Genomic DNA, 23,466 nt, shown 5'->3' on the forward strand with positions numbered 1-23,466 from the left:
ACAAATTGTACGAACGCGACCATAACATGGCACCGTGTCCTAAGGCCTATCGTCAATTTTTATGACTAGGAGATTTCACGTTAAAAAGGCGACACAAAACCTTAAGATTTACAAATACACAGAGAAATAAAACGTTACTCTTATGGTATTATTTTAAGGGTCAATTTAAGAGTGGACGTGTCCCAATAATATATGGAGTTCATTAATTTTGGAGTGAGCGATCACACATATATCTTCAATATACATTTGATGTAGTACTCTAAGGGAGTGTTTGGTAGAGATTTTACAAGGTGCTTTTTAACTTTTAGCTGCATAAAAATGATTTTGAGTATTTGTGAATGTTAAATTATGTTTTAACTTCTACAACCTTTACTCAAAAGCAAGAAGCTAAAATTTGATGATTTTTTTAGCTTTTGTTTTTTGTTTAAGATATAAAATTACAATTTGACATATATACACTTAATAAACTTATCATATTACATATAATTTTATTATTTTTTTAAAATATTTTTTTAATTTTACATTATTATTACAAGCATTTTTTAAATTTTTTTAAAATTTTACATTATTGCTAATATATATATAAATATATAATTTTGATCATCCCTATGGTGCAGGAAAACTGTGTGCGACCACTAAAACCCGGTAGTGGGTTTTAGTGGTGCAAAAAAAAACCACTAAAACCCATCGCACACAGTTTTCTTGCACCCTAGGGTGCAGGGGATCGTAGCTGCATAATTATATATATATATATATATATATATATATATATATATATATATATATATATATATATATATTGCAATTCATACATTTTTGTACATATCTTATATATTTATACAATTTTTTTCATTTTAATATTTTTATTTTTATTAATCTTATATATTTTTTCAAATATTCATCTTATAAAAAATAAAATATTTTTGATACAAAATTCATAATGTAAAATAATATATAAACTCATTTTTTATAGATGAGTATCAAAAATTTAATAATAAAATAAGGGTATGATTGTCATTTAGTTAAAAAATTAAGTTTGGAAGTAATTATTCTCCAAACACTAAACTTTAGTTTGTATTAGTTTTCAACTTCTATTTTCAAACACTCCCAACTTTAGCTTCTCACCAACTTTAAAATAATCTCTACTAGAATCACTTTTAAATAAGTAAAAGCTCTCTCAAACACTCCCTAAGTGTAGCTTGAAATTCTCTTGTGTGTGTGTGATAATAATGATATTTTTTGCTTCATCCAATTAGTGTTTGAAGAACGCCTTCCGAACTATATTATTCAGAGATCAATCCAATATTAATATATAATTAAATGAGTCCCACGAGGAAAAAAATAATTATGTATTTTGTCTAAATCAACCTAAAGTTTTGGTCCAATTTTGATCATTGCAATTAATATCAAAGTAAAATGATTTCTTACCGTTCATTATTTCAATGATAATAACAATCTAACAAGAAAAGAGGACCAGAAGTACTAATGGCTCCATTTTACTGGATAATCTTTTTCATCTGGGAAATTATATATGGAACTTGTGGAAATATTTTGGTGGTTAACAATGCCGAAAACTAATAAAATAACTTGCAATATTTTTGTTTCAAAAAAAAAAAAAAAACTTGCAATATTTTATTTGCAGTCAACTTATTACATAGACTTCGTACGATTCTGTGATGGGGCCGAGCTTTGATTGAGTGGTCTGGGCTGGGCTGGTTGAACAATCAAATTCCGATAGGCCCAATGCACGAACGAATGTCCAATTGTAAGCATGAGGTTGGTCCAGGCAAAAGCTTTGATCCATGCCCCAGCTAAAAGGAAGAAGTAGGGTGCAAACGAACCGAGACGATTCGTAAACTTTACGAGCTCGCTAGCCCATTCGATAAATATTTGATTTGTATTCGAGCTTATCGAACTCGAGCCGAATTCGAACATGTTCGAATTTTTTTTCGAGCCGAGCTCGAGCCAAAATTATTCTATTCGATAGTTCGCGAATAATTCGCGAGCCTTAATATTTAATTAATATAATATAATTATATAATAAATATATACATTTCGAACATTTTCGAACATTTTGAGATTTTCGAACCATAATATCCGATCAATAATTCACTAATAGGTTCGAATGTTTCGAGCCAAACTCGAACTCGAACTTCATTTCAAGCCGAGCTCGAGCCAAAATATTTGAAATTATCGAGCTTCGAATCGAACTCGAACTCGAATATACTCTTATCGAGCCGAATTCGAGCCTTGAAATTTTACCATTATTCGGCTCGATTCGGTTCGTTTACACTTTACACCCCTAGGAAAAAGGTCAGCCGCAATTCAGCATTATAAAACAAAAGACCGGTATTAAATCTATCCGAACCTAGCCGAATTCTTGAAAGTTTGGGTTTGTCTTGTTTATAATTGGGTCGAGCTCGAGTTTTATTTAACGAGTTTATTCATGACTCGTGAGATTATTCAAATTTTTATCGAATTTGAACAAACTTAATGATTATAAATTTAAATATTAATATTGTCATGACTAAAAATGTAAAATCTTGGCAGAAATTTAACCACGTAGGAGTTGTTAACAATCCCTGTCACCATTTTTGGTGAGAATCATAGTTTTAGTGGCTGTAATTAACTTAATGACTCAAATAATGCATACAAAATATAATTCCAAATAGATTTGTGAATGGAATAATAAAAAGATAGCATTCCAGAAACATCGGTGATCATCAAATTTTAGTGCAAATTGGAGAGTATGGATTATCCCCACAGTCCACATAGTGACAACTACTCACTCCATGGCGCAAACTTATCTTCTCACCGACTACTCTCAACCTTAGAACCCTGATCGATCCCTACTTTATACTGCCAATTCACACCCATTCCACTGGCAAAAAATGGCTTGCTCAGCTGCCACTTCAATGGCTGCTCTTCTCCCAGCCAATCCCAGTCCCAATACCAAAGCTTGCTTTTCTTCAAGATTATCCTCCAATAAATTCCCATCACTTGTCCTACCTTCTTCATTTGCTGGGATTGGCAAATCTTTTCTATCCCATCTACCCTGCTCTTGTTCTTCCTCGAAAAGATGCAGTTTTGTTGTCCGTGCTGTAAGTCTTGCCATTGTCACTCTTTGATGTTCTTCTTTTTCACAGTTATGTTTTTCTTTTACCCCTTTCTTTATCTAGTGAATTTGCATCGATCTTGAAATGGGTTAATGCTTGTTTGATCTTTCTGTAACTTATGTTTTGGGGAAGACCCTCTGCTGTATTTCGTACTTCTATTTGTAAAGGTCCGGCTTTGAGATTAATTTTACTGCTTACGTTATCCATGGCTGTGTTCGGAATGTAGTTCAATAATGTAGGAATTCAACTTTTTTAATCATAAGATTCGACTTTACTATAATGCATAACTACATTATTCTTGTCTAAATACGCCGATGTGTGTATATATGGCTTGTGACCATGGATTGTGGTGCTGTTCTTTGGATTTCAAGAGCAAATGAATGTCTTTTTTTTTTCTTCCAGAAATTTTTATCCACTTCCAATTCAAATGTATTACCTGTGAATTGTGATCTGCGCCTATCTTGACAGAGTGAACTTCCACTGGTTGGAAATAAAGCTCCAGACTTTGAGGCAGAAGCTGTTTTTGATCAGGAATTTATCAAGGTAAAATGATCTAGAATGTCATGTTTGATTGTGGGCATTCTCTCGACGTTGCAGAGAAGCAGTGGGACAGAAAGCTTTTTGTTCTTAAGAAAATATTTTTTTAGGGAAAAAATTGACATTTTCCCTTGGCTTCTCTATCCACAAATCCAAATCCAAATCCAAATCCAAATCCAAATCCAAATCCAGTCTAAGCGGTTTCAGAAGTGCTCTTTAAGATAAAGTAGAAGTAGTTTAATGTTTTGATGCATTGTAGAATAACTTTTTGATCTTGATTTCTTTAATCATTTTTTAAATAAAAAGTTCAACTGATCACCATTTTTTCAGAAAAAATACTCTTTCTTACCAAGAGTTTTTTCATGGAAATGCACTTTAGAGTTTTGTGTTCAACTTGTTGTCATGGTTCGATCAGACGTATGTGTTGCATGTTCCGTTTGTGTGGCTGCTTAGGGTCCTCCCTGTTTCCTTTCATGGGAGTAACACAACTTGGTGATAACCTTTAGAGACTACCTTCCAAGATGTTTAATAAAAGGTTCATGAAAAGAGACACTAGAGCCGCCCCAACCTCATTTTCGACCTTTGGATTGTTTGAAGTTTGAAACAAACTCCACCTCAACTCAATCATTTTTTTACCACCTCATGCCCAACATAGTGCAATATCTCCTATTCATTTGTATGGATATTGTTGCTTACCAAGATTAATTTCTACCGCAGGTTAAACTCTCTGAGTATGTGGGGAAGAAATATGTTATTCTCTTCTTCTACCCTCTGGACTTCACATTTGTTTGCCCCACTGGTGATTAATCCGATTCTTGAACCTGCGGCTATATCATTTCCCTTATCTTTGTACTAGTGGTCTTTGTTGATTGATGTATATTCGACTCATTCATTATTTATTTTACAGAAATTATTGCTTTCAGTGACCGATACGACGAATTTCAGAAGCTGAACACTGAAATATTGGGTGTATCTATAGACAGTGTGGTGAGTCTTAACTTTTTTCTTGTATCTACCTAAGTGAACATCTATATATGCATATTATGTTGATTTTATATGGTCTAGAGTTCTAGGCTATGAGCATTTTTCATAAGCAAGCCGAGTTTTATGCTATCCTAGATGAATTTGTTACCTATTTTTGTGTTATTGACTTGTTCACTTATTACTCAAACGTTATTTGTAGTTTTCACACCTCGCATGGGTTCAAACAGACAGAAAATCTGGGGGATTGGGTGATTTGCAGTATCCATTGATTTCCGATGTGACAAAATCGGTTTCAAAATCATATGGCGTATTGATTCCAGATCAGGTACAAACTATATATTACTGATTTGTTGCATGCAATTCATGCGTATAATATTAAATTTTGATGCAAAGAGTTGTTTTAGACACATTAAGTTTTACAAAGCGTAATCATGTTGGATGAGTTTTATTTTATCATGCTTTTTTCCTCGTATAAAAAATAAAGGTGTTCCCCGGAAAGTTATTTTGGGAAAGAAAATTGGATGTACTTGTTGATTTTGACATTTAATTTTTGGAAATCCTTTTTACTTTTGCTGCTATATATTTTCTTTTTATGAGAGAATATAAATCGAGAGATTATTGATTGAGTGATCCCTTTTTAATATCATGATGTTACCATTTTCTTAGGGTCAATGAGTAGGAAAAGGCAGTGATTCAAGAAAATTTGATCATTTCTTCTACCATTTCAGGGTATCGCATTAAGAGGACTTTTTATTATTGACAAGGAAGGGGTTATTCAACATTCTACTATCAACAACCTTGCAATTGGCCGAAGTGTCGATGAAACGCTAAGAACTCTTCAGGTGATGTAAAACATACAAACAAAATGACCATTTGGAACATGGTTTTAAATCTTCTGCTACTTTCTTTGTCACAAGTCCTATGATTAAGAAGTCTTCATCAAACATTGTAAGAGTCCTGTGTACTGGACAAATATTCTATCGATACAGCAGTAGATGTAACAACCAGCTTCTACCCATGTCCCTTGTTGATCAGAGTAGTATTTGTATGTTTCTTGTGCAGGCTTTGCAATATGTGCAGGAGAACCCGGACGAAGTGTGTCCTGCTGGATGGAAGCCTGGGGAGAAATCCATGAAGCCGGATCCTGTTCTCAGCAAGGAGTACTTTGCTGCGATTTAGGCCGAGAAATGAAATCATTCGAAGTCTGAACTATTGGTGTTATTTTCCAGTTGGAGAGGTCATTGATTTTTTTCCCCCTTTAACCATGTAACTAGAGAATTCTTGTGTTGAGTTTTGGCAATCTGGTTGTTTATTATTAATTCGGAAGTGTAAATGTCTCTTTCAATACTTGGTAGTTATGATGAACAGTCATGAGAGAGATTTGAGAAATCTTATTTGAAAGTCTCTCTTTGATAAAATAAGATCCGATATTTGAATAATCATTTGGCTCAACCGTTCGATAAATAATAACCGTTTTTTAACGGTGAACAGGAATGAGAATGAATCAAACAGTTCGTTCGTGAGCTATTCGGAACTCGATTCGATAACCAAGCTGTTCGTGAGTTTCGAATATGATAAAAACTCGATCAATGAGTTTCGTTACCATAAACAAACCAAATCCTAGCTTTACGATATTCAAATCTCATTAGCTCGTAAATCGGCTTTTAGATTAAAAATAATAATACTTCTTATATTTGATTTATGGTTTTATCCCTTCCTCTCACTCAATAGATCTATCTGGTCTAATATGGTACAGTACAATTCGAGACGATGAAATTAGGGATGGCTTCAGTGCAGGTTTGGGCAAACAAGGAACCCGTCCCGCGATCGTTGATCCGTCAAATTAAATATAATTTAAATTTTATTAAATAAAAAAATTAAATAAATTCAAAAATTAACAAACCATCATTAAATTTAATTTTCAAATTTATATTAATAATATTTAGAACAAAAAAATATTCCTACAAGTTAAACTATATAATTTTTATTTAATTAATAATTAATAACAAAAAAAAATCATAATAATATATTTTCATATTAAAAATATCATAATATTTTAAAATTATTAAATCCAAAAATATTATAAACTTAAATTAGGGATAAAATATTGTTTATATAATATAAATAATATAATTATATATTATTAATATATATATACATGTATATTTTATATTTATATTTAATTATATTTAATATATATATTTTTGGCCGGTTTGGTCGAGACCCGCCGAACCTGCATGTGAAGCCGCTTGGCCGAGTCTAAACTCGTCCGCCGGACCGAGTTCAATGCTGAACCCATTGTCATCCCTAGATGGAATGCAATATGGTACAATACAATTACAGGACGATGGAATGCGACGGTGGAAGGTTGTCTATAGATTTTACATTTTTAATCGTGACAAATATATAAATATTTAATAACTTTATTTATTAAAATAAAATTATAAGTTTTAATAAGAATATTATATTTTTTTTACATATAAAATTTAATTTTTAATGAATCCAATCCGTATTTACATTTATAATGTATATTTATTAAGCTCTTTTAAACTTGATAAAAACTCGAATATGCTCGTGAACCATGATATATTCGTTGAATAAAGCTCGAGTTCAACTCGATTATAAACGAGTCAAACTCAGACATTCAAAACTTCAGCTCGACTCGACGTGACTATATCCCTAGCAACAATATTCAATTAAAATCTCAAGAAATGTTACCATTGATACAATAGGTGATGCTAAACTAGAAGGCCATATGACCGACATAATTCACCACCATTACCATTTCATTCAAAAATCTAGCTTGAAGATCACACTTTCAAGTTACCCTTTTTGAGTCGTAATAATGGTAACCTAGTTGGTCCAACATCAAGCTACATTCATGTTCGAATCAACAAACATGGTTCTGAGAAAATGATTACTCTTGTACGCTGACAAACTCAATTACGATACCTGCTGCTGCGGTCCCTATCACGCTCTCGTTCCCGCCCATATTCTCTGTTTCGATCCCTTTCTCTGAGCCTGTCTCGTTCTCTACTTCTATGCCGAACCCTCTCCTCGTCACGCTCTCGCCCCCGCTCTCTACTTCTTTCTTTCCTGTCCCTTTCAGCAGTACCTGTCAATAACGTAACATTGTCATAACGTTCAATAAATCGACGATGTAACTCATGCAACACAAATGCCTTTCCAGCGATTATGCTCTCTTCATTTGACCAAGTTAACTACTAAGCAAGTGCTTTATGGAAAATGAGTTCGCCTTATGTTGACTATAAACATCATTCCTTCGTAGATCATCAGAGAAATTGTACCTCTAACCTCACAGCCAGATCAAAAAAATATAAAACTGAAATCTTAATACCAATTTCTAAAGACCACCAATTTCCCCGCAATAAAAAATCAGTTTGAGCCAAAAAGTTGCAAAAAATTCCAGGTCAATTCTCAGTAGACATGCGGTAATAAACACTAAGATTGTAACCATAACAATAGCATCACCATCACTTGCAATGATGCAGTTTACGTATAGACTGTCTGGATGATCACCAGCATTTTGGTTTCTAAGTTGCTTGGCAGGAAGGAGTTTGTGGTAGCAAGTAAGCTTCGCCTGTGGCTGATATGATAGATTGAAGAAAGTGGAAATATGATGCAAACATTCCTTTATTATGATATTAACCATTTTAAACATCTAAGGACATAACCAATTGATGAACTACAAAAACAACTGCTGGAGTAAATTTAAGCGAAGCAACCAGGGTACCAGGCATTTTTAAGGTGAAAATGAAGTTTTGCAGTTTTTTGGGGGTAAATTCAAAGTTTGCCTTGACCCAAAAGAATCCCATGTAAAGCACGCCAAGCGGTTTGTGCACATTCTGGAGCACTCCAATGGGTGATGCTCTGTCAAAGAGAAAATGGATGGATGGATGGATGGATGGATACAGTATCCCCCCTTCTTGCAGGACGGGGCATAATCAGACATCCAAATTTATTAGTCGGAGAAAAACAACAAACCGAGCCAGATGCTCTCCATTCAGAAAAATGTCATTCCCTAAAAAAAATATTCTCAACGAATGAAATCATTATAAAGAAGCAACTAGACATATTGAAATCTAAATAGATTTACAGTAATTCAAATGGCCTCCACCGGAAGTAACTTGCTACCCTAAGCTGTTTTGCTAGGTTAAAGATAATTATCTCCTCATTCCTTTCCCTTCAGCATTGTTTCAAATATTTTGTTCATAGGTCTTTAATCATTGTACCACTTACGGTATAGCAAAATGAAAAATGTAAGATGCCAACAAAAACATCCACATAACTTGGTGACATAAATCAAATTGTGTGCTTACGTAGGCCAGAAGAAATTGCAGAATAGACATGCACAATATTTGGTCAAGTCCATTTGTCTCACAAAACGTAACATTACGCACTGAAAAAAGATGTATTCAAATTAAATCAGAAGGGGACACAATTCACAGAATCATAAAGTACCTAGTTCTTCAACCTCCCATCCAGCACGTCCAACACCAGGAACTCCTAGAGCATTTTCAGTTTGTTGTGTTTTAGAACGGAACTTCTTTTTAAGATTTCCAAATTCATCGTACATCTCACCATCATCCTGATATCATGGAAAGCAATTTGATTAATAGCCTCGATCGCATACCCCTGCATATCTAGGAGAAAGTTTTCACTACCTCTTCGGCCTCTCGTCGGCGCCGTTTGGTCTCTTCTATTTCTTCCTCATCTAGTTCTTTGTAGCCTCCGCCACGCCCACCTCTAGAAGTGAATCAAAATATATTACCAAGATCAGCATTCTGCTAATATGTGAGGAAGAAGGTACAAACCCATCCAACTATACAGTCCTCTCCGACTCAAAAGATTTTACACATGATAATTTGAGGGAGGAAAAAAACAGAGCAATCAATTATATATTCATCTCTGTAACAAGATCATTCGACAAGAAATTTCAGAGTTTACAGTTAAAAACCTATTGCTTCAATATCAGAAAGCCCATGTAGTGGTATAAAATTACAGAAGAACAAAAAGCAGACAGCCAAAAGGCTAAAAACATAATCCATATACCTCACACCCCCCTCGCTGTGTCCAGGTTTGTTAGTGTTGCAGATGTTACATTTTAGGCGCTTTGCCCAATTAATGTTTCCACACCTGAGGAAAACAGGCACAAAGTTAATACTTTCAGTGTGCAAGAAACATGCATGCCAACACAAAAAGCACAGAAAGAACCATCTTACTGAGAGAGTCAAAATTAGTTATTAGCCAAATCTTGCAGGCAATAATCCATTGCAGTACAAAATCTAACACTTGAATAATTCTCAACAACAACAGAATCGGCAATCTATATTAATGTCGAATAAAAAATATATGAATAAAAGAAAAGGAAATAACCAACAGCCATCACAAGATTTCTAATCCTCCTGATTTAATCCTCATAAAAAATATCATACCAAAAGTATTTCACCGTTCTTCAGAAATTCCAATAAAAGATCCAAAGCAGGATGTCGATTGGGTTTCCACTAAGTCGGTTTCCAGTGACCTAAATATCAGAATGTGTGAAGATAATCCTTATCCATTAACTGGTCACTGGTGGGATAAAATGCACAAGTAGTTAATGGCACATCCAGAAACGAGAAAATCCTGCCTATATTGAGAAATCTTGGTTGCTCAGGATGCAAAAATTGACATAACCAGTTATAAAGAAGGTATGTCGATTACTTTTTCTTGTATATTCTTTTCACTCCACGCAACACTTCTCAAGTGCACCACAAGCCCCATTTTTAATCACCAAATATCCAGCAAATACCAGAGTGTTGCATCAAATTTCCGAGGAGTATTTTGTCACTCTTAAATCTTAATGCACGTCTCTTATATGCAGTGAAGAAACCAGATGTTCTTCACTATAAATTATAGAAATGTGCAAGGACAAATCTACACTCAGTGTCTCAACCTCAACTTTCACTAACCAAGTTTAGAACATGGTTGGATAATACGTAGGACAAAACACAAACCAACTGCATCGATTGTCATTCCCTACTCGAGTGCGATATACTATAGTTCATCCGTCATCGGAGAAATTCTACTTCTTCAGAATCAAACAAAATAAACCACTATGAGCACAGTAAAAGAAGATACACAAGTATTTGAACACGATAAAAGGAAAAGGATGTATTACATGGGGCAAGGCCAGTCATTTGGACCAAAAAGCCCTCCTCCAGTACCACCAACTGCATGATTCTGGCCTCCTAATTCTTGCCCATCTCGGCCCCTACCTCGACCACCTCCGGTGGCACCGCCGGAGGACGCTCCAGCAGGGCGTGCAGTTCCACAGCGGTTGCACGCACCTCGAAATGCAAAGTTTACATTGCCACAACTGCTTCCACCAAAAATTATAAGAAGCTAGTAGCAGAATTCTACCTGAAATATGAAATATCACAGGGCTTAAAAGAGCAAGAAAGAGCCGCTCACCAATAATCACATCACAGACCTTGTATTCGTACATAGCCAGTCTCCATCTTGCTGCCACGCTTTACCTCTGCCTCTTCCACCCCCATCATTCAAATCCTTAGCTGCTTCCTCAAGCTCAATGGGATCACTACCCTGAACTGAACCAGCTTGATTCCCAAGGTCATCTTTGTTCTTTGACTCTGCCAGAAAAACTCCAATTACAGCTCCATGGAAATCTTTGTTGTTAAACCATTCAACTGCAGCTGCGGCTGCATGTGGATCCTCATACGTGACTGTGGCATCACCTTTGGGCTCATTTGTCACTTTATCATGGTACAACCATATCTTGGGACGTCCACTTCGTTTGTCTTTCTATAGAGCAAAAATACAGCCAACGAAACCAAAAGATTGAGATCATATTAACAATCATGATAATCACAAGTGCAGACAAGAGCACATACCATTTTCAGGTCTACTAATATCAATTATCAAGTAACCACGAAATTGGCGTTTTGATGGAGAAAGTCCTTAAAAATTTTAAAAAAAGAACAGAACAGAACAAAACCAACACATCACAGCATCAAACCTATTTTTTTAAATAAAAAAACACTTAAAATTCCGAACTTAATAAGCTACTTTGCAAGCGATGTCCTGTATTGTAAACAATAGTAGATCAATAGGATACCTTGAGCAAGCCAATTGTACCAAAGTGCTCCGCCAACATATTCTCATCCGTCCCCGGGGGCAAATTACAAACGTAAACAACCGCGTTCATGGAGGCTCCTTTGCCAGAATATTTCGACATTTTACTCCAATTTCATGAAGCACAGCAGCAAAAATAAACAGTGAATCCTGTATTCACCCCCTGGATTGCGGTAGCCAGCTAAACACAAGGTAGGAAATATAAAACTTGTAAAATTTCAAAAAAAGAAAGACCAAATAATCATAACCATTGATACGTATCGCTGGTGATCAGCGAAACAGTGAACCTACTGACAACGTCCAAGCACCATTTTCCCCAGCGACTCCGGACTGGTGGGTGATTAGGTTTAAAAGTAAAACAATTGAAATAAAAAAAAGTATAATGATACAAGTAGAACCTGATCTGTCCGGTGATGCTCCGCCGCCGCCGTTGTACGCCGTCGAGAGACGATGGAGATTGTAATGGAAATTGACGGAAAGTTAGGGACGAACTCTAGGAGATAAATGACTCATAAATCTTGAGACGAGATGTAATTTAAAATGTTCATAGGAGGTTGTTCCCGTCATATATCGTGGATCGGCCCATCTAATATTGTTCAAGCCCAATAGAAAATCCGTGCTGTTCAGACCATGACTAAATGGGCCCAGGTCATAATAATTTTGTAAAAGTTCTAGTATTCAAAGTTCAAGTATCTAAACAATCACACTCAGACAGATATGTATATCATGAATGCAATACAGGTATTTGGAATTGGAATATGAATAATTTTGGGCCAGAAGTTGTTCATATGAATTGGGTCAATTATAAGCCCAAAAAATATTACAACTTTATGTACTAAATTATAAGGGGCTTGTCATTGGTAATTTGGTATGATATTTTAATGTAAGTGGCGTTTGGTTGGAAATTATTTTATATATAAACTTGGGTTTACCAAAAAAAATATGTTAATAATAAATTTTATAATTTAACGTATCCTAATTTTATATGCATATATTGAGAAATATATATAAGAAATTTAATATCTATCTAATTTATAAATATAGATGTTTATTCTTAAAAAAATCCATATTAATTATGTGATTATATACACATGTATACTTTTGATATGGTGCTTAGTCACTATGAACATTTATATGAATACTGTTTATATGACGTAAGACTTTTATTTCTAATAGATGGATGTCACCTCAATTAGTGTTCATATAAATGGCATCGATATTCATCGTATCAAAACTGTGTGGGTTAATGGCTTTTAAGTTTGGTGAAGTACTTAACAAAAGTTTGGTCATTATATGGAAAAAAATAATTAAATTAATGGCAACTTTCTGACCAAGGAGTGTGTCGTACGTAATTCCAATTCCCTCCTTTGCATTAAGAAGGCTGTCATGTCAAAATTTGATCAACTTTTTGGTTTTCCCTCATTAACTTTAATATATATATATATATATATATAATTATGTTTTCTGTCTAATATATAAAGTCACTTGGCATAAGCACCACTTTAGCAAGGTCTCATCTCTCATGTCAGTTGTCACCCATAAAATATAAAATTTTAAAGTGATATATATATGTTCAATAATCTAAATTATGAGTTATATCTATCGATATAATTACATTTCTAAAAGTAGGGATGATCGCGGTGTAGTTTTGCAGTTTTTTAAAAAAATTTATATTGAATTCCTATTCGCTATCGGTTAATTTCTAGAAAAAAAATCGCGATTTTATATGTAAAATTAGTATGGTGGTTTTCGGTCGGTTTGCGATTTTTTTTTAATGATCAAATAGAATTTAAAATGTTAAAGCATATATTAAAATTGATTTGAAAACAATAAAACTAAAATGTCTTAAATATAAAATATAGTTTAAATCATAGAAAATTAAAACTAACTAAAATAATAATCAAGGTTCAAAATCAAGTTAATAATTGATTACAACAAGATATTTACAACAAAAATGACATTTTCACTATGATGTAATTTTTTTACTTTTAACAAAATATTCATTGCAAAAATTAAAAATACTCTAATAAATACCAGAGTATGTTAAATATCATTTACTATTTACGAAAAATATGATTATTTTTTCAAGGACCAATGATTTCTTTAGTTGAATTTTTGTACAAATAAATAACTCTGGGTCAATTACTATGACAAGCGGTTTGGTATGGTTTTTGACCAAAAAAAAAAAAATAGATGCACCATGTATACGGTGTGGTTTATGATTATTATTTTTAATAGCGATTTTTAGAAAAATGAAGAAAAACGATACGATGTAATTCGGTTTAAAAGATCCGGCAGTTAATAAAAAAAAAATGATCATCCCTATCTAAAAGTACTTCATAGATCAATTTGACACGACACATTCGCAAATTGCTATATGTAGTCGAGTTTGGGAGTGAAGTCAAATCTTTAATCAGCTCTTTGCTCAAAAATAGTTATTTAGTTTCGATTTCAAAACGAAATAGACAGCAAATTTATATGTTGGTTTATGGGTGACTCGAGACCTATCAAATCAAAAAAACAGACTCTAAGAACACACTTGAATTCTGCTCAAGTTTGATGCTTTAAAACATAAATCGAATAACATTCGAATCACGATCCGATTCAAAAAAGCTCAAGACCTGAATTTGTTAGCTCATGTGGCCATAACTACTTGTTACACACTCGATGAAAATATTTAAATTTGAAGCATTCATAGTAAAATTTGAGAATACAACAAACTCATGTAAGCAACTACCGCGTACATTCAATTTATGGGATGTATAATGAGTTGAGCCGACAGATGAGCCATTTGGCGCGCGTATTTTTTCACACATATGGTCATGAGTTAGATTTATGGGACGTATATCTTCACACATTAATTAATTAAGTACCATGAAATTATAAATAATATTATTATTTCGGTGGATAAATTATAATTGATTTCAAAATATAAAAAAAAAAATCTGTATAATATAATATATGATATTGTATTTGTACGCAATGCATATTGAATCAAATAATAAAGTATAAGTTAATTAGCTTAATAAACGGCTCGAACCCGAAAATTCATGCATGAATGTTAGCCTAATTTTGTTTTAAATCCATTCAAAAACAATTTATATATATATATATATAATTTTGTTATATTATTCACCCACCGCGCTCATCCAATGTTTTCACCATTGAAGTGACTCTCACCTATTGAATTGATGAATTAAATATCTAATAGCTGAGTGCCACCTTAATGATGGACACAGAGATGAGCACGGCTGATGGACAACATAACAAATTGAAGGGTGGTGTACACCAAAAAAAAATTGCTGAGATTAATGTAGTATTTACAATTGTCTATCAATTTTATTTAATATTTAAGTATGTACAAGTACACGGAAACACACACATATAAATTATATATACCAATATTGCTTTTAATCACATGGCCGCGTAGAGGAAAAGATGCCTATTTAATTTGAAACCCAAAAAGCATAAAACGGCAGCCCTTTTGAGTAGATAGATAATGCCACAGATTACTTTTAAAGGTTCTTTATGTTTTAGTGCTTTACTTTAACCAAAAGAAAAGTAAATTAATGGCCTCCTAATTCTCTATTATCTGATTAATTATCTATAATTTCTCCATTAATTTACTGATATAATTTTGAAGGTTAATGTTAATTAATCAGTCAAAAAGGGGGACAGATGCATCACCCTCCTTTTATTTATTAATTTATTGTACCACCTAGAGTGATGGTAGGATAGAAGCTCAAAAGAATCCAATTCAACTTATAATAACATTAATATAGAAGCCCGAGTGTGTAATTGATTTTGTGGAATACAGATAATATGATATGGTCAAGTCAATTTGCTTACTGAGGTATATAGAGGTAATGTTGATATTTGAGAAATGATCTTTTATAATGTGGTACCACATTTCAAATATTATACTCTATATGGTGAACGTATTAAATTATATTACACACACATAGACACATATATTACACACACATACATATATATATATATATATATATATATATATATAGTTTAATTTGATCTCCTGGACAATCATCATGAGCAGCTGCATGAGCATCGGTTGACGTGACATTTTATACATCCAATAAGTGAATGACATGTCAGCTGGTGCTCATGCAGTTGTCTACGGTGATTGTCTAGGAAATCAAAACTATATATATATGTATGTATTTTCTTTTTCGTTCAAACACTTCTTTATTCAAGTCTAACCGTAAACTTTGCATTCAAATTATTTGGTGCTCTTTGTATGTCTTTTTAGGCTATCAAAGAAGGGAGAAGTAAGCTTTTTGACTGGAATATATACACATGCTATACTCTATATATATGAAGATCGTATACGCTTGAAATTCAGCACCCTTACTTATGAATACATTTGTTTGCATTTAGTATCTATCTGTTAATTAAAGTTGATACCAGATGTAGCAAAAAATTGATATTACCGATTGGAGAGAATGTGGGTAATTTATGGAGATTTGGATAGACGGATTAATACTCGAACTGTTTCAAAGACCGAACTTCGTGGGTTGTCACCTGCATCACAAAGCAAAGTGAGTGGCGCCGGGGATTGCACGGCGAAAACACTCCGACGCTCAAGTCAGTATTTGCTCAATAAAAGTTTTAGAGAACTGGAGCATGTGACTATTAAGTGCGTACCTTAATAATGAGAGGAGTTGAGCTAGTTATAGATAGTCGGAGAGTTTCATGGGCTTGAGCCTCTTATGGGCTTTTAGGAATTTATGGGATTTGATAAAGTGTCCAAATAAATATATCAGAGTAATATGGGACCCAGATGGATTGAGTCATTGGGCTTGGGCCCCGAGAGAAAGTCAAATTGGGTATGTAACCCATCATAAGCCCCCCACTCTCGGGCATGTCACGTAGCGAAATGGCCGAGAGTAAGAATTTCTGGAGTAGTCTGTCGGTAGACATGTAACATGAGTTTGATAGTCTGAGTACATAAGATAATAAAGTTGGGTACGTAACCCATCATAGGCCCCTACTCTTGGCGTGTCGCGCGCTCCGAGATGACCGAGAATAGAATTTTTTGAAATAATTTTTTGGAATAATTGTAGTAGGATTGTGTTGCAATTGAATTGCAGATAGTAGGAAGCAAAGTCCTAGTTGAATAATGATTTTAGGATTGCAGTAATATTGTAGTGTAATTGAATAGGAATCAAAGTCCTGCCAGAATAATAATTGTAGAAACCCAGTAGAACTCTGGCTGGATTATCATTATAAATTGAACACCGTAGTGTTTTCATCACAATTTACTAACTCGGTTTTTGAAATTTTTTTTAATTGTAGTATTCCCGTGATCTAGCTAGTCCCAAAATAAGTAGATGGAATACAATCAACTTGTTCCACATGGCAGGTATTTATTACTTTCTCTTTATGTTGCTTTTAATATTGGTACTATATTAAAATAGTCTTTTTTTCTTTCCCCATCTATTCAACGTGTCTTCAAGATTGGTGTGTATGTATCTACACGTATATTTTTGTGTAAGTGTGTATCTATCTTCCCATCCCTCTCCATGGTTCTTCATCTCCTCCCCAGTCAACAGCCGAGTTGGCGGCGGCATTCGGGAGAAGCGGCGGCGTGCGGGAGAGGTGGCGGCGAGGTTTGGCGACAGTGGCTTATATTTCCCGGCGGGTTTGCTCTTCGAGTTGCAACCATGGATTTGTGTCCATGAACAATGAATGCACCCAGATCTGAACTCGAAGGGGAACACTACAACAAATATGGTAATAGACAACACTCCAAAGACAACAGTTTTTGTCAAAAACCGTTGTAGTTTACTATTTAACAACGGTTTTCATGAAAACCGTTGTGTTTGAGTTTTTTTTTTAAAATTTACGACAACGGTTTCTGAGAAACCGTTGTCTTTGATGGCTGAAAGACAACGGTTTTATAAAACGTTGTGGATGAGCGCGTTTTTAAGCATCTACGATAACGCTTTAATAAAAATTGTTGTATTTGTTTTTTTAAAAATATATATATATATATTTCCATATCACTCATTTTATTGTCTACTCTCTCTCTCATCGTTATCATCGTCCCTTCTCTCTGCAGTTTTCTTCTTTTTTTTTCTTCAACCAAAAACACCTCCTTTGATCGGCCATATCACCGTCGTCCGTACTCAAAATTTAGATCCAAGAGTGGATCCGGAAAGCTCACGACAAGGGCTATATTTTACTACCGATTTTCACACTTTAATCGCAATCCTCATCAACCCATTTTCTACAGTCGTGCGATTTTGGCTCATTATTTTCCTACTCTGAAAGGCATCGTTTTGGTTTCTTGTGAAGGTTTTGGAACTCGTGATTGTTAGCGAATTGGCAGGGCAGTACGAGAATGAAAGAAGCTTGACGAAAAGTAAGATGTATTATGTGTATTTTAAGTTTATATTTATCATTCAATCGATTTTTTGTGGGTGGCATTTTGAGATCTGTGTGATTTAAGGATTTATTGTTTTGAGAACGCATTAGATGCATGTGTCATGGCTTGGCCTTATATTATATTTTACTTTAGCTGGGAGATGGTTATATGAATCAGAAATCACAAGTTGGATTGTGCCTTTTTTGGTAACATATGCTTCCATGTGATGGCAGTAGCAACTACTAGATGGGGTCTTTGTGCTTAGTACTTTTTTTTTTTGGGTGTTTGATGCATATTTTTGGTAATTAGAAAAATATCTTCAATTTTTTATTTAAGAGATACGTGTATGTGCATATTAAATGTTAATATATATCATATTTTCATATCTAATAAAATTTTCTATTAAGCATAAAATAAGTAAATATGGGGTTAACAAAACAGAGTTCTCACTGCTGGGATGCTTCTCACTGCTGCTCATGTTTTGAATATAAAATAATAATAACAATTCACATTTTCATTTATTAGTATGATTTCTAGCTTTTTTTTATGATTTCTAGCTTTTTTTTTATTACAAAAATTGGATTTTAAACCAAAAATCTCGAGTCTTGATGTCACATCCATATGGCCAAGAAATCCTTGTTGAGGATTTCAGCCTTTTGTTTGTCAAAAAATCAAATTCCTTGGATACTTATTTTATTAACAAATCTTAGTATTTAGTGTCTTTTGTGTATACATATATTTTTAACGAGATTGTCATTAGTAGTTGGGCTACTTGAACGGTCACATTTATCATTGTTTTATTGATAACAAATTGTTTTTTAATTGAGTGTATAGATTATTAGGTGCACCTTATTGCTAGAAGACCTCGTTTTTTAATCAAATTGCTTTATGCATGTTTTTGTTTAGGGCAGTAACTAATTACAGAATAAGTCAGAGTCAAGTTAAAGTTACAGAAAAAAATAAGAGTACGGGTGAGAGGACCCAGACAATGCTCAAGTATAATGCAAGTTGTGGACCTCAGGGGATCCAATCTTGATTATTATTATTTTTTTCAAGTTACAGGTCATCTAATGAGAACGCAAATATGTAAGATTTCTTTGTGTGCCAGATCGAGAATGAGTATGGACCTTTGGAAAACAAGCTTGGTGCTGATGGCAGGGCATACTCTGATTGGGCGGCCAAAATGGATATGGAACTTGGTACTAGTGTTCCATGGGTCATGTGCAAGAAATATGATGCCAAAAGACGTACATCAGAAAGTGGAGCAGCTCCATTTGCGTCTTCTATTCGTTCAAGATCTCGTTCGCATTCTCACCTACCCACTGTTTTCATTATTCTGGTATCTGGTATCTGTGATATGTCTTTTGGTTATCTACTAGATTTCGATTAGAAATAATTTTTTTCTTTATTTTTAGCTTTTGTTGTTAAATTGTAGCTTTGAATTTTGCTTGAGAGACGTTTTTCTGGTTAAAAGCAAGTGCCCATATATCTCTGCCAGTTTCTCACTTTTGTTTGTATTTGATGCTTCTTCTAATCATATATGTGCATAATTTTTCATTAGTTGATTGGGAGTTGGGGGGCCAGTTAGTTAACGAGATGCTCAAAACTCTCACAAAGTTCATGTGTCTTTGTCTAGGTTCACATCCCAAAATATTGAACGAGATGGTCCTGAGTATTTACATTTTCCACTGTTTGCAGGGTCTCAATGCGAAGTACGGATGTACTTGTCTCCAAAATATCTCAACGGAACCCTTCCTGAATTAGCAAGGGTATCAGCAGATGGTGTTCTCATTTCACAGGTACAGGAAATGATGCCACATGCTCACAAGATTTTGGGCATTTTTAAAGAAGCACATGACTTGGCTTGACTCAATAACCATGTCTTACACTTGTGCCTGTGGGAGAAAGTCCTTCAGTATTCTCCTGGTGTTGCATTTCTTTTCCTCTTGTATGAATGAAATGGTGAGAGTAAGAATACAGTGCTTTCTATGGTTAAAACTGGGATTAAAAATGACATTTTCGGTTAAAATTTGTTATGTCAGGTTACACATGTTCCCAAAAAGGGTGATGTTCCTCCTAATTTTCTGCTTTATCCTAGGTCTTGTTCTCAAATTATCTACATAAAGTTTCTTCTTTGATGCTAGATACTGTTTTTCTATGGCTAAATTGTTGTTTACGGTTTCTCTACAGTTGAAAATTGAAACATTGCTTATTAATTGCTCATCTTCTTATATAAATTTCTAGGTTATCCCCATCCTCAAAAGGCCAAAGTTGTTGACAAAGCCAAGCATGGACGGTCGGTAAGCCATAGTTCATTGTTGTCGTAGATAATATAGCACAACTTCTATATTCAGTTCCAGTTGCTTTCACTGCACTTTGCTTGGATTTTTGAGTTAAACAGGATTTTGGAGTTAGAACAGGAAACTGCAGAAGATCTACCTGAAGCTGCTGTTACACTAATAGAAACTCTCTTGTCTGTGGAACCTCACAAGCGGGGAATTTATCTTAATCAAATGGTATTAAAAATGATTGTTCCTTAAGTCAAAATATACCTTATGTCATAATTTCTTGATACCATCTACTGTGGCAATAACTGATTTAGCTGTATTAATTACTCATAAAAATTGATATTATTTTCATGATCGTTTAGAGAGTGATGATGTTTTCTATATATGATCCTACTAATAACTAAATAAATTGCAAATTCTAAAGGCAACGAAGAAAATCTTTAGAGTTGTACGAAATACTGTCCTAGAAAATGTATTATATTTGTGGGTGTTACGAAGTGTTAATCCAATGCCACCTATTAACTCTACAACTTGGTTCCAGTTGGTCTTTATCTTGTTTCTGTCCCATACTTCCCTGTTTTTTGTTTCACTTTTTCTCTGTTCATCTGCATGCACGGGATTTGTTTCTCAGAGCTTCCTTTTTTTCCCTCATGAAGAGGCTAGTGCAGTTGCCACTCAGAAATTCATCGCAGACGTTGCTACTGATGCTCTTCAGTATGTTCTTCGTTTTATGTAGCTTGACGTCATTGTTCATCTCTCTCTTTTTGGTTGAAATTTCTTTTTCTGTTTCATTCTCCCTGGTAATAATGCTATGGTAATAGTATTTATCTTCAGGCATTGCAAGGCGAGACAATCATTTATAGTTAAAGACAAAAGAGATAAGCAGTGTGCATATTGTTCTTGGTATCATCACTTCCTATGGTTATCAACAATTTTTAACACTTGGTTGGTAACAGGATAAGCGTCTCATCTTGAACATGGAGGATCTTTCCAAGGCTTTGCGGGAGGTAACAACTATAATTTTATTTACGTTCATATGTGTTCCTGGCACGGTATTAAACATGTTCATATTTGTAAATGTTTAATCATTTTTTTTGTGTGTTAATCTTCAATGGATGACCGTGTTTCACCATCACGTGCTTTATATCGGTTGGACTGTTTTTGTGTTAATTTTTGCAGTATAGTATTAACGTCAAACATCAAGAATATTTTGCCGACAATCAATATTTTGGGTTAGATTCTGCTCCAAGAGATGAGTGAGCAACCGAGGCGCGCTTTAATGGTTCGTCCAAGGATTCATCTGAAAGCTACATTTGATTCCATCGTAGTATATTTAATTTTTGGTATTTTTCTGTAGTGTGTATTGCATTATAATTTAATTTTGAATGATTTGTAATAATAAAAAATTGTATATTAAATTTTATTTTTGAAATTTTAAATTTTGGTTTACTTATAATATTGAAATTTGTATATTATTTTTTTTTGTTTTTTATATGGAAAACTACAACGAATAAAATCCGTTGTCGTAGTGGGTAAAAAAAACTGTTGTAATTAATGGTGTTGTTAAAAGCACGCTCAATGACAACGGATTTTATCCATTGTCTTTGAAAATCAAAGACAACGGATAAAATCTGTTGTCGTTGAGGTAAAAAAACAACGGATTTTATCCGTTGTCGTAGGGAAAATCCTTTGTCTTTGAGGTCAAAGACAACGGATTTTATCCGTTGTCGTTGAGCGTTCTTTTAACAACACCACCAGTTACAACAGTTTTTTACCCCCTACGACAACGGATAAAATCCGTTGTCTTTTTGCGTTTTTCTTGTAGTGCGAAAGGGATACTGAGTGATGGTAGATCGGATTCCTTGGACCGGCGAAGGTTGCTGTGCAAGATTGGTGGCGGAGTTGCTGCGCGAGATCGCCGGCATCCACTGGTGCGAGTCTCAGCCATGGCTGCGTTCTCGGGTGTGGAACGTGGCCAAATCTGGGATCGAGTCGAGGAAGGGAAGATCTAAAGGAGTTTGTTGCCGATCTGGTGAGGTGGCGGCGGTTGTCCGAGATCCGACCGATGATGGCTCGCCAGAGATGTCGGACATCGGAGGTGGGCGTTGATCGGTGATGACGAAGGCGACCGACGATGTTGGAGATGATGATCCGGGTTTATGATGGATATAGATACATATACATACATATGCGTATATATAGACACATTTATGACTTATGATAATTAATTATTGTGGAAAAGTGCTTGATGTTATCACTTATTGTTATTATTATTATGTGATGACATGGTCTGTCAAATCACGAATTTAATTCTGTAAATAATGAGCATGTTATTTAAATCTTTGATTCTATAAGTTCAGAAAGTTCAATATTTTACTCCATGCGAGAAAATATTTCACTTTTTTTAAAATAAAATATGCTGTCGATTTATATTGAATAGACCCAATAAATTGGTGTCAAAAGAATTTAATGTAAACAACTCTCGCATGGCGTCTTTCTCGGGGTAATAAATTTTTTTCCGTAATGGCAAATGGAGATAATAATCTGTTTGATCCAGTGTAACATAGCGATGATAGTTGATGTAACGAGTGAATTTTCACTATTTCCAAAAATTGGACCGTGGGTTATAATGGCGGTTGCTTAAGCCCACATATGGGTGTTGGACCGCAACTTATAATATTTTCGACGGAGAGTTTTCCGAATGCTTGAGAGATTTTTTGTCTTCTAAGTAATCTCTTGTAGGAATGCGTTTTCTACAATACCTTGGAGTAGTATTGTGACGCCCGGGGCTGAAGAGGCAGGGAGTGATCGCCGGTGCCAAGAGGTTGCACGGACAATGAGCGGCTCCTGGTACGCTTCTAGGCGGAGGAAGACATGAATAAACCGATCTCGTGCCGAAATGAGAGGGATTCTGAGACTGTGTAGGTATGGGACTACATGGTTGATGAGGGCTTAAAAGATTTCATATGTACTATTCATATCAAGAGGGTGCATCTTC

At 34.5% G+C, this 23,466-nt stretch overlaps 3 protein-coding genes across 3 annotated transcripts; 2 read left to right on the plus strand and 1 right to left on the minus strand.

Annotated features, from left to right (window-relative positions):
* The first annotated feature begins 2,765 nt into the window (after positions 1 to 2,765).
* On the plus strand, positions 2,766 to 6,073 carry LOC140886666 (2-Cys peroxiredoxin BAS1, chloroplastic-like). The gene is made up of 7 exons (XM_073293381.1): positions 2,766 to 3,101; positions 3,585 to 3,659; positions 4,371 to 4,452; positions 4,561 to 4,640; positions 4,837 to 4,962; positions 5,366 to 5,479; positions 5,700 to 6,073. Exons 1-7 carry the CDS (start codon positions 2,892 to 2,894, stop codon positions 5,814 to 5,816), a joined length of 804 nt encoding a protein of 267 aa, XP_073149482.1. The 5' UTR covers positions 2,766 to 2,891; the 3' UTR covers positions 5,817 to 6,073.
* Positions 6,074 to 7,237: 1,164 nt separating this feature from the next.
* LOC140886665 (transcription initiation factor TFIID subunit 15) lies at positions 7,238 to 12,301 on the minus strand. Its single transcript, XM_073293380.1, has 8 exons — positions 12,191 to 12,301; positions 11,776 to 11,973; positions 11,131 to 11,462; positions 10,819 to 11,016; positions 9,711 to 9,794; positions 9,323 to 9,404; positions 9,120 to 9,246; positions 7,238 to 7,752 (listed from the first exon to the last, which is right to left on the minus strand). The coding sequence occupies exons 2-8, from the start codon at positions 11,893 to 11,895 to the stop codon at positions 7,577 to 7,579; spliced, it is 1,119 nt and encodes a 372-aa protein (XP_073149481.1). The 5' UTR covers positions 11,896 to 11,973; positions 12,191 to 12,301; the 3' UTR covers positions 7,238 to 7,576.
* Positions 12,302 to 17,292: 4,991 nt separating this feature from the next.
* LOC140888124 (uncharacterized) lies at positions 17,293 to 21,728 on the plus strand. Its single transcript, XM_073295807.1, has 9 exons — positions 17,293 to 17,546; positions 18,111 to 18,177; positions 19,237 to 19,481; positions 19,879 to 19,979; positions 20,425 to 20,480; positions 20,582 to 20,696; positions 21,125 to 21,268; positions 21,425 to 21,475; positions 21,648 to 21,728. Exons 3-9 carry the CDS (start codon positions 19,364 to 19,366, stop codon positions 21,726 to 21,728), a joined length of 666 nt encoding a protein of 221 aa, XP_073151908.1. The 5' UTR covers positions 17,293 to 17,546; positions 18,111 to 18,177; positions 19,237 to 19,363.
* Positions 21,729 to 23,466: the final 1,738 nt, after the last annotated feature.

The sequence above is a fragment of the Henckelia pumila genome, chromosome 3 (genome assembly GCF_033568475.1).
Source record: "Henckelia pumila isolate YLH828 chromosome 3, ASM3356847v2, whole genome shotgun sequence".
NCBI lineage: Eukaryota > Viridiplantae > Streptophyta > Magnoliopsida > Lamiales > Gesneriaceae > Henckelia > Henckelia pumila.

Coding starts and splice junctions, on each gene's coding strand:
- LOC140886666 (XM_073293381.1), top strand. CDS start 2,892: ATGGCTTGCTCAGCTGCCACTTCAATGGCTGCTCTTCTCCCAGCCAAT. Junction 3,102..3,584: donor GCAGTTTTGTTGTCCGTGCT/GTAAGTCTTGCC, acceptor CTATCTTGACAG/AGTGAACTTCCACTGGTTGG. Junction 5,480..5,699: donor AAACGCTAAGAACTCTTCAG/GTGATGTAAAAC, acceptor TTTCTTGTGCAG/GCTTTGCAATATGTGCAGGA.
- LOC140886665 (XM_073293380.1), bottom strand. CDS start 11,895: ATGTCGAAATATTCTGGCAAAGGAGCCTCCATGAACGCGGTTGTTTAC. Junction 9,247..9,322: donor GCCGACGAGAGGCCGAAGAG/GTAGTGAAAACT, acceptor CCATGATATCAG/GATGATGGTGAGATGTACGA. Junction 7,753..9,119: donor ATGGGAGGTTGAAGAACTAG/GTACTTTATGAT, acceptor CGTTATTGACAG/GTACTGCTGAAAGGGACAGG.
- LOC140888124 (XM_073295807.1), top strand. CDS start 19,364: ATGGATATGGAACTTGGTACTAGTGTTCCATGGGTCATGTGCAAGAAA. Junction 19,980..20,424: donor ATGGTGTTCTCATTTCACAG/GTACAGGAAATG, acceptor ATAAATTTCTAG/GTTATCCCCATCCTCAAAAG. Junction 20,481..20,581: donor AAGCCAAGCATGGACGGTCG/GTAAGCCATAGT, acceptor TGAGTTAAACAG/GATTTTGGAGTTAGAACAGG.